Source organism: Corvus kubaryi, unplaced genomic scaffold (assembly GCF_017639235.1).
Source record: "Corvus kubaryi isolate FWS band 111438036 unplaced genomic scaffold, C.kubaryi_AGA036_p1.0 37308, whole genome shotgun sequence".
Classification (NCBI taxonomy): domain Eukaryota; kingdom Metazoa; phylum Chordata; class Aves; order Passeriformes; family Corvidae; genus Corvus; species Corvus kubaryi.
The window spans coordinates 341,493-352,928 of record NW_024581096.1 but is presented as its reverse complement, the minus strand read 5'-3'; the positions used below and the strand labels follow the sequence as shown (position 1 = coordinate 352,928).

General features: G+C 45.5%; 1 protein-coding gene across 1 annotated transcript in view; it reads right to left on the bottom strand.

Annotated features, from left to right (window-relative positions):
- Positions 1-9,799, bottom strand: part of ACAA2 (acetyl-CoA acyltransferase 2) — a 17,687-nt gene extending 7,888 nt beyond the window's left edge. The window contains exons 1-5 of the mRNA XM_042028170.1: positions 9,698-9,799; positions 5,769-5,935; positions 4,077-4,205; positions 2,237-2,353; positions 727-874 (exon numbers count right to left, since the gene is read on the bottom strand). Of these exons, the coding sequence (XP_041884104.1) occupies positions 727-874; positions 2,237-2,353; positions 4,077-4,205; positions 5,769-5,935; positions 9,698-9,776 (640 nt within the window). The 5' untranslated portion in view covers positions 9,777-9,799. The remainder of the gene's footprint in view (positions 1-726; positions 875-2,236; positions 2,354-4,076; positions 4,206-5,768; positions 5,936-9,697) is intronic.
- Positions 9,800-11,436: the final 1,637 nt, after the last annotated feature.

Below are 11,436 nucleotides of genomic sequence, written 5' to 3'. Positions count from 1 at the left end.
CATCTCGGTGGCCTCCTCTGGACTGGCTGCAGCAGCTCCAGGTCCTTCTTATGATGGAGGCCCCAGAGCTGAACACCTCTGAATTAAGGCTGTGGGCATGTAAACCACGCAGAGAACAGTTTAAAACACAGCTCCTAAACAAACATTCCCTCTTCAGATCCCATGTGCTCCAGCTGCTCAAGCGTTCAAGAACAACGTTCAAATTGCAAAAGAAAGAAAAAGGATTTAGATTAATTACAGCACAGGCTGGCACACAAGAAGCATGTGGTCACTGTGGAAGACTGTTCTGCCATGCAGTGGAAAGAAAGGAGGGCAGTCAGGCATGCCTGGGACAATGCTGCATCCCACCAACGGGGCACCAACAAATGACATTCACCAACATGAATCCTGCTCAGGCAGGAGGTGACCCGTGACTGGCCAATGGTGTTTGCTGCCTCATGCTATGGAATGTCCCTGAGGAAAGCACAGGAAAGCAGTGCAAAGGGGCTCCCACTTAACCTGCTGAGGGGTACAACACCTGACTCAGTATACTTTCAAAGTCAAACCCCCTAAGAGTGGGTTATTTCTACCATGGGGCCAACGAAATCACGAATTACAGTATGCGTACAGAAGGACAAATTACACCAAGAGCCAGAGAAAACCTGAGAACACTTTGAATCAATGCTAAAAACTGACTAGACTTGAAACTGGTGTCACATAAACACTTCCACTCCTCGATTTACTCACCAGCTTTGCACCTCTGCTGCGTTTTGAGCGCGTATCGGTCACAGTCCTCTCGGGAGATGCTGTATTTTGTAGCCAGGTTTTCAGCTGTCACTGCCATAGGTATTTTAACATGTGTATCTGTTAGGGCTTCCCACAACGTGTCCTCCAACTGCGTGGAACATCAGAAGAAGAAAATTAGAAAGCACAGCAATACTGTATCTATTACTGACAGCTTCTAACTGTTCAGCAGCCTCCTGGAAACTAAAGTCTCTTTGTAAAATTAATTCAGGTTACCCACAGATATTTATTGATTTATTAGAACGAACACCCTGAAAAACAGTGTGCAGGTTCTTGTGCGCTATTCTAGTTAATCTCCATTCTGCTCTAGTGTGATTCTTTCCACTCACACGTGGCCCCAAGAGCCTTGGGAAGAGCCCTAAAAAAAAGATTTTTTGTATTTCAGCATATTTCACTTCTGTATGAATTATTTATTAGAGCCCTGTGAGCAAACACACCTGTCTGGTTGCCAAGAAGGACACGGGAGGCACTGTGAGAAGGCACAGCAGCCTACTGATTCTTTAGCTCTTTCTCTACTGTCAGGTAAAATCCCCTTACTAGAGCCAAGGTTTCTGTGGCTATAACATCTCAGGGAAGAAAATACCCAACTTTTCCTTCGCTCAACCTGATAAAGGCAAGCCTGGTCAGTTCAGATGGGTTTTATTATCTCTGTCAGCAGCAAAGTTCTGCAAGATAAACCATTCATTTACCTGTCACTGTGTAATTCAGTTATCTTTATGGTAAGAACCCAGTAGCACCTACTTGGTGTATCAAGTACAACAACAACTTTGTGAAGGTGCTGTCAGTAGGACCTGAGGCTTAGGCACGGTGCCACACAAGAACAGAACCAAGCACAAATCATATTCACCATCTTCACAATGGAAATACAGCATGGGAAAAAAACCCAAAGGGCTCAAACACTGAAATATCCTAATTTTGCATTTGGTTGTCAGTTATGACCCACTGAGTAAATGGTGGCACATTATCCATTTATCCTGCTGCACATTTCCCACAGTATTCACTAAGGATTTATCTTCAGAAGAAAACGTAAAGGTAACTTACCTGTCAATGGATTTAACTTCAAGTTTCGACTTTCGAAACTGAGAGATGCTCACAGCTTGGAGGTATATGTGTTCTTTACCAGCCTGACTACCTACTGCCAGCATTACTAGCCTTGCCTTAACTGTGTGTGCCTGTATTTCACAGACATTTTGTTCCTAATACTTGCATGGGATGTACCAAGTGAACTAAATTTTGTGTTTAAGAGTTTACTGGTACGTTTAACACAGAACAGGAACTCAAATATGGTTTTGGAAAAGCTGGAAAACCGGCATGCTTAACAAAATTGCCTGTACCTACTGTTTTGATACTGTCTGAATATTAGATAAATGCTTTAAATTCCAATCGTTTTATTTGCAAGGATTTAGTGCCTACTAAACATTGCTTTGCTCAGAGAACAAAAAAAGTACCAGACCTTGAGTTCTGCTCCTAATCTGGTTCCAAACCGAACCTTTCGAACCGCGTAAGGAGCCTGGCTCATGCTTTCGGCTCCACCACACAGAACAACTTCTGAGTCATTCAGGCAAATTTCCTGTTAACACAGAAAAACAAAACAGATCCAGGATTTAGCTTGCTGTTTGAGTAAGAAAATAAGAACTGTTTTTAAAAAAGAGGTTGTCACCTACAAAGCAGCAAACCCAGAATGAATCCAAACTCAGTCATGTGTGTGTATTTATGAAGGGTTTACCCTTCCGTTAAGGTTAGGGTCTGTCTCCTTCGTGCCTTGTCCTTTTTTCTTCCTTTCAGCAAAGAATGATTGTATCCATGAGGGAAGAAGAGAATATGGGTGTGCACACATGACAGAGCAGAGGAACAAAGACATTAGGCATCTGCATGATTGTGTGGTTTGGTTCACAAATGGTTGAACTTGGTGGTTTCGAGCTCCCACTCTTCTCAAAAGGAATACAAATTAAACTTTAAAGCCTGAAGTAAGACCTTATGATTAGAAGAAAATGGGACATAATTTAAGAGACAAACGTTAGGTAGCTGCCAAAATAAGTATCCAAAACACATTAATTCATCAATGGCAAAGCACACAAAAGCTAAAAGCCCCAATTCTTAAATGCACTATCAGAGTGTTCAAAAATAGTGCTTCCTTAAAACGATTCACTGAGTTGGACTGTTGAGGTTATTTACAAACGAATGAAAGAAAATTAAATTACCCCAGAGCAGCTGTGGCTGCCCCATCCCTGGCAGTGTCCAAGGCCAGGCTGGACGGGGCTTGGAGCACCCTGGGACAGTGGAAGGTGTCCCTGCCCATGGTAGCAGGGTGGGAATGGATGAGCTTTAAGGCTCCTTCCAACCCAAGCAGCTCCATGATTCTGTGATCTTTGATTGAGATTTCTAGCTAATAACTCGTGTGTAGCAATATGTGCTGAGATGCTTCCTATAGTTACTAAACACTCCATGAACGTCTAAGCAGCGCTGGCTGCATGGATGAAATGCCATCTTTGAAAAGGACCTCACCACCACATTTTCAGTAAAAGTCGTCACATTCTCCAGCAGGTTTTTTCAGTGTGGACAAGTGTGTGTATGGCCTTTGCAAAAAGCACCAGGAAAAACAGCCAGGTGGATATTATTGCAAAATGTAACATTAGCTCTACATTTTTGACTTTTTTTCTTCTAGAGGGTCAGACCTAAAATAACTATTTAGCCAAGCAAAACCAAAAAAATCCCACAAAACGATCTGCTTGCTCAAGTATTCATAAAAGCAATGTATGAGCAAATGAAATACAAATTCCTGTACTCCTACTCAATGGTTTGGCCAACTGCTCAAAGAGAAGTTGATTCTCTTCTATTTTAAAAGAAGTGACACTATAAATTACCAAACCCATGAGAGGTTTGGATCTTTGAACAAAAGCACACTTAAAAAGCACAGGTTGCTGCTTACACAGCTAGCCAGGTGAGAACATAAACAATGATCAAGAGATGAAAGACTTCTCAAGTCCAGTAATTACAGTCCAAACAAACAGGATTGTGGGATGCAACTACTGCAGAGCTGATCTGTATTTCACCAGCTAGCATTTGTTGCATTCCTCATATTAAACTAGAAAAATCACTACAATACTTGGATTTTAAAAACCAGCCGCACAATGGGGCACTGTGGTGGCTGAACTCCTGCAAAAAACTGTGCTGTACAATAGAAATCTCTACCAAAAATCCATGTCAAGACTCATCCCAAACACAAAGGACATGTTTCTACAAGTTAACAGCCTGATAAAAGCTACAACTAACACAGAAATACAGCTTTGTACCTGGCAGCCATTGGCAATGGACTGGAAGCCAGAGCCACAGAGTCTGTTGATGGTGAGGGCTGGGACGGACACGGGAACTCCCACACGCAAGCCAACATGTCTTGCAATGTAGATCGCATCTGAGGAGCTCTGCAGGCAGAACAGGCAAGAGGTTTTGTCATGCTCTCATTGATTTGGAAAGCAAAAAAGTCTTGATGAAAAGTCAGAATGGTGTCATTGCACCCCTGACAGAAGACAAGTGTATGTTCAGCAGAAATCCCCCCACTCACAAGAAGCACTTTGACGCAGCTCAAGAAGACACAGGATCTGAAAGTGTCACTGTCTTTATGTGCATTTTAAAGAAAGTGTAAAGTCAGCAACTTAATGTTCTCCCTTATTTTCAAAACAGCACTCACACAGCAGGCTAACACAAGGGCAGATCCTGGCCAGCGAGCTGCAATTATTTTAAGGTAAATTAATATTGCTCAGACTAATAGGGGAAGGCCTCCCAAAACCAGAGAGAACACTTACGCTCTTGGGGAACATGCCCCAAACTAAAATGTATAAGAAAGACAAAGTTCTGTGCACAGTGCTACAATACTAATGCAAGTTCAGAAAAAAAATTAAGATTAATCAAGCCACTTCTGCTAAAGAAGGGGAGTTTGAAATAGTCATACATTCATAATTAATTAAACTTAATCAAACAGTATGAGTAAACCAGAATTTAAAAAAAAAAATCTACTGGGATGAGGAAATACAATGCAAAGGAATAGAAATGTACTTTCAAAATTAAAAGAAACTTTATCAGGAGATTGCTATTTTTTATATGAAAGCACTAAAAGAGAGTTGAATGTAGCAATTCTTTCCTAGGCCACAGACAGCTCTTACAAAATTAAAAAGCTGAATAAATGAAGATGAGATGGTAGCTGTAGGAGACAGAATAATTTAAAGCTACTCTTTTGGCTGAAAATCCAAAAAAGGAATACTGCCTGTTTCTTCACTTATTGTCTTAGTTACTTGTTTCTTCCACATCCCTGAAACACACAGGGCAAAATAAAAGTCCCCACCCTTAATAATAATGGCGAAATCAGAACACAAAGGAAAAAAAGAAAGGCAGAAATGTTCTTTGCTGTCTTGCCTAGAACAAAGATCCTCATCTATATGTGTGGGTAGCTGCAGTTTTGCAATGCATACAACCTCCTCACAAGCTCTTTGGAAAAGACACGATTGTCCAAATGTCTCTGCCAATCAAGGCATGTATCCTTCCAGCTCAAAGGAAACTCATATTCACTCAAAAAAAATTCTATAGAAAACACAAGAGAAATGGACTCAAATCACAGGGTTGATAAGGAAAGGGATTTGTACGACCCAGTGAAAAAAACCACTGATCGCTGAGTCACACAGCTCAAGCCATTAAAACAGGGGAAATGTACCTGGGATTACCAACTAACTAGTTAATTGATACCTACTTTTAGGAGGTCAGCTCGTCCTTGTTTAAATACCTCTGGCACTAAAAAAAGCAAGCTAAGCCTAAGTGCCACAAATCACGCAGGACACATCCCTCAAACACAAACAGGAAACACTACACTGCAAATTGCTACTCACCCCTTTCACTTCCACCTCTTTGGCTGCCAGCCAGAGGCAGCTATCTATAGGGCCACCCCGAGGGTGCCTGAAATAGCCCCCGAGCAGCAGATTTTCCAGGCTACCAACCTGCATGACGTTACCCACAACAACGCTGTCGATGATCTCGGGAGGGACCTTGCCCGCGGCCAGCGCAGCTCGAGCAGCATGTTCCGTCAGGTCGGTGGCCGAGAAATCCTTCAGCGATCCCCCGTAAGTCCCAAAGGGAGTGCGCTTGGCTGCAACGATGAACACACCTGCAACGGGGGCAGAGATGACCCACAGTGAACACACCTGCAACGGGGGCAGAAATTATCCACAGGCGCACCACCTCACACACAGGGGAGCCCCCGGTCAGCCTCCAGTGGGTGACATCCTAAAATCACACAAAACTTTGTAAGTATAGGCAACGTGAACACAGGAAGTTCAAGATGAATGATGTAATGGTGCTTCAGACAGGGGAGGAATGAGGAATTAACGGTCAGAAAGAAAAGCTGGGAAGATTGCAGAAATACCTTCTTCCCACAGGGAGGTCTGACAAAAAAGTAAGGTTGGATACAAATGTGGACTTGGAGGAGGCTGCCATATACATCAAACATTAGTGCTAGTGCACTAAAAGCATGCCAGTAACATCTAGGAAATCCTGTAGTAGACACCTATGAAAAAATCAGATGAGGAACAGTGCTTTTAGCAAAGAGGCCATTCCCTCATGCTAAAAAAAATCAGCACGTTTTTGGCTTATATTCTGAAACAGTTTTCACAAAAGAAAAAAAAAAAACAAAAACTAAACAATAAAGCAAAACAAATCCCCATTTTTGATATGCATTTCAACTTTGATTCCTTTAGCTTGAGAGAAAAAACACTCCCTAATCAAAAAATTCATGCTCCTGACAGAAATATATATGCCACCTAAACTGCTTTGGCATGAATCTTCCAGTTTCTGAGAAGAAAATCCAGTTTTCACTAGGCAGGAGACCATGTGCAACCACATGTGTACAAATGCACGGGCCAGGAGCAGTCCATACAAATTCCAGCTTGGAATGAACCAAAGCAAACATCTCCTGGCTGCCTGTCACGGTGCCTCTCTGCGCCCACGTGCAGAAAAACAAGTCGGAGGCAGGCTGTGAACTTTCCCCCAGTTGAACAATACCGCTCACAACTCCCGTTTCCACAGCTCCCATCAAACACCCAGCTATTTTAGGTAACACTGCAGGGACATATACAGATGTAAAAACGCAGGCAAATGAAAATGCCTGCTCGTGAAGCTGCTCATGAACACTGATTTCAGGTCATCTGACTCGTATTACTTGGCTCTCTTTTGTCAGAGAGAGGGTGCTCCTCCATGTCCCATGTATTTGAATCCCAGGCTGCATGACTGCTGGAAAAGGACATTCCAAGCTGGTCAAGGTCAAGGTTCCCCACTGACAAGGACTTGAGCACAGGGTAGGGATCTAAAATGTGCAGGGAGGATGCTCAGAGTCATATCACAGAATGGTTTGGGTAGGAAGGGACTTTAAGGATCATCCAGTGCCACCTCTGCCATGGGCAGGGACACCTTCCACTGTCCCAGGTTGCTCCAAGCCCCGTCCAACCTGTCCTGGAACACTCCCAGGGATGAGGCAGCCACAGCTGCTCTGGGCAACCTGTGCCAGGGCCTCACCTCACAGCACAGAACTTCTTCCCAATGCCCAATCTAAATCTTCCCTCCTCAGCATATCTTTCCTGCAGCAAAACAGGCCTTGACATTCACATTCCTCACCCCTCTTCATGTCCACTGATTCCCTGCCTCCTCCGGATCGTGCCAACCCTAACTGATTACAAAGCTTTGCTGCAGACCAGCTTGGGGACCTGACCAAGCTACAAGAACTCCTTCTCCTCCCTTTTGGCCAGGTTGCCAGTTATCTACATTATTTGTTCAGTCATATCCACAGTGGCGTTGCCTCATGAACAGTACAGGGGCGAGGATGGAACTTTGCCCTTAAAACATTCCTTTCACAACAACATCCCTCTCTCTCTTTCACAGAGACTGCTCACTGCTGCCCACTTCCCAACAGCACCACTGGGCCAATAAACCAGGGCAGGTCACACAACAGAGGCAGCTGAACACTAACCCAGACTCAGCAGAAAATGAAGGGCTCGTTTTCACTTGGATCATTTCTGGGCCCGAGTTCACCTTCTGGCTGCTCAACAAAACAGCAACTCAAGACAGAGAGAAGGCTGGACTGAACCAGTAAGAGGAGAAGATGAAGGAGCAGCAGCACAATCTGTGTTATGCTGAATTAAACTGAACACAGACACTCCCTAAGGGTACCTAACTCCAGAGCCTGCCAAATTTTGCTTGATTGGAGAGGCACCTACAAATGCTACTCCCTCCACAGAATTTCAGGAGGGGCGACAAGGGGTGGCTGAAGCCCTGAGCAAAAAAGGACTCTTTGTCCTTTGACAACTCTTCCTAAATTTCCATTAATTAGTTCTGTCCTACATTACCACAGCAAGAGTCCAGAGTCTCTGCCATTTTCCAAGGTGATAAACACTGGATGAGAGCAGAACAATATCAAACACATAGAGATCTGAAAACTGTTGGGGCAAGAAAGCAAAGGTCACTCTGAATCCTTACCAAACACTATACTTGAGAAATCTTATAAACTGGTTTTGTTAACCCCTTGCTGCCAAACAGGAACTGAAACACTATTTAATCCTCCAACATATCTCAAATGCACTTGGTATGAAAATAATTCTTCATCAGATCCTGTTTTGAAACCCTAGAAAATCAGTAACATAAAAAAAAGAAATTTAGAAGCAAGAACAGTATATGAAAGTATTGTGGATTGAGATGAGAGAAAATTCTGCAGCAGGCACAGAAAACTAAGATGAAACAAGTATGGGCAAGGTGCTCTCTGTCCTACCCAGCTCAGCAGAACCATCAGAATTAATACAATGCTGACTACACAGGCTTTAGCACTGCAACCTCACACCATGACTGACATGTATGTTATTATTTAGGTGCAGTCTGTCAACTAGCAAAGTGCTGTCAAACAGATAAAAAGCCCTACTGCAATAAATTTCAATTTTGTTTGCATACAAGAGCAGGTCTTAAAGGGTGCGTTTACCTCATTTTTAAGAGTCACAGAATTTAAACCATGTAGAGCATAAATTAGTTCTTTGCACCAAACACTTCCAGGACCTGTTGCGACTTAAAGAGTTTATCCTGCACTGTCAGTGCTAACGCAGGCAGGGCCTGGATGTGACAACAGAAACTTCCAGTCACCGACATCTCAGGCATCACTTATAGCCACTGCATGTAAACAGAGAATCACAGAATTACAGAATCTTCTGGCTTGGAAAAGACCTCTAAGACCATCGAGTCCAACCATTCCCCCAGCACTGCCAAGGCCACCACTGACCCATGTCCCCAGGTGCCACATCCACGCGGCTTTTAAATCCTTCCAGGGATGGGGATTCCACCACTGTCGTGGGCAGCTGCGCCAGGGCTGGACAACCCTTTCCATGAAGAAACTGCTCCTCATACACAATTCAAATTCCCAGTTACATGACAGACACGCACCCCTTGCCAGGCATTTGTTGCAGCACAACTGACTCGAGCACTGCAGGGAGCCGAACACTGAATTCCTACATAAAGCAGTGCTGAAAACAGAGGCTGTGACTGACACTCTCCGACCCCCTCCCCACCCTCTGAACCCCATTCTTACCCTCTGACCACATTCCCACTCTCTGAACCCCATTCCCACCCTCTCACCCCACGCAACCAGGTGTTTTTTGGAGGTTCCTAATTACTTCCAGCTGTCTGGCCGTGCTGGACCGTGGGGAGGGATAATGGGAAATCCCCCCCGGGAAGGACGGGAACGGCTCTCGGGGGCTCTACTTTGTAATTCCTGAGGGCCCCACGAGCTGCTGCGCGTTAGGGCCCCCTACAGCGTCCGAGCCGTGACCGCCCGCCCTCAGGGTCCCCCCGGAGCCCCTCAGGGAGCCAGGGATCCGCGGTGGGACGGGAACCTCACCCCTCAGCAGCGCCATGGCCGCTCCGCGCCCGCTCCGTGCCCCGGCCGAGTGCCGCGCCCTCCCGCCTGCCCCGCACATTCGCCACGCTGGGGCGGAGGGGACGGCCAGGCACGGCCGGGAGGCGCTTTGCTTAAAGTTATTATTCTACGAGTAATTTTTAGGGGTTTTTTTAAATTTATTTTAAATGTGGGGGAGGGGGTTGGGGTTTTGGTTTTTTGGGGGTTTTTTTTGTGGTGTTGGTTTGGTTGGTTTTTTTTAATTTTGCATCTGCTAGGTTCGATTTTTCCGTGCGGTTTTGGCGAATCGGCGGCAGGGGAAGCGGGGGCCGGGCGGCGATCTCTGAGGGAAGAGGCCGCCCCGCCGCCCGCCTCACAGTTAATTACAGTGTGCGACAGTTAATTACAGATAATCGTCGAATCGTTTCCGTTGGAAAGGACCTCCCAGATCATCGAGTCCAGCCTGTCAACCGATCCCCACCTTGTCAGCAGCCCAGAGCACAGAGTGCCGTGTCCAGGCGTTCCTTGGACACCGCCAGAGAGGGGGACTCCAGACGTCCCTGGACAGTTCCAAGGCCTGACCACCTTTTCCGTGGGGAAATTCCTCCTCATGTCCAACCTGAACCTGCCCTGGCGCACCTGAAATCTATAAACCTCCTCGAGGGGGTTGTGGAGGGTCGCATCCCTGAACTCGTGCACAATCCATGGCTGACCCAGCGCTGCCCCTAATTCCAAGGTTTGGCTTCCCTGGACATGGATAGAGACGAGCAGGAGCTGCCTGCAGCTCATCGGTGTGACATCAGAAAGCCCCTGGATGCTCTCATTTTCCAACACTGCAGGCACTGAAAAAAGGGGATAGAAGGGCTAAAAAGCCTGCAATCACATATTCGTCACTAGCGGGAGGAACTGATCCCTCCGTGGGCTGCAATGAACACCTAACAGTCTCAGTGATGCAATGCCATGGATGCTGCGAGAACCGAGAGAGAGCAGGACAGATCCATGGATGGCTGGTTTACTCTGATAATACAAAATAGTTAAAAACACACGCAAATATCCTAGAATCCCAGAATGGTTTGGGGTGGAAGGGACCTTAAAGCTTTTCCAGTACCAGCCTCTGCCATGGGCAGGGACACCTTCCACTATCCCAGGTTGCTCCAACCTGGCCTTGGACACTTCCACGGATCCAGGGGCAGCCACAGCTGCTCTGGGCACCCTGGGCCAGGGCCTGCCCACCCTCACAGCCAAGAATCTGCAACCTCCAAGCTGCACCACAAAACCCACCTTCCACAGTCCTGGTGGTTGAAATAACACCTTGAAGTATGATTTATCTGTACAATTGCTCCAGTGGAACCATCCTGGCTGTCAGGCAGAAGACATGGAAGCTAGGGAAAATATTTTGTGTACAAATAAAATCTGCCATATGTCTTCATGGACACATTTAAAGTTCTGTAAATTTTCTAGAAGAAAAAATGTTATCCTGTGAAGACTCCCATTTTTCATTTAAAATAAATTTTCAACTGCTTTCCCTACATTAATTCCGATGATTTAATAAATCTATAAATCAGTGAACATACACCAGCATGCAACTTTGTCTTTAAAAAGAGCCGAGGGTTTTGCTGTATTTTCTCTCTTTGCCATTGACTCCCCTCATCTAAGTCTCATTTAAGGCTGAGGGAAGTGATTCTGCCCCTCTGCCCCGCTCAGGGGAGACCCCACCTGCAGAGCTGCCCCAGCCCTGGGGA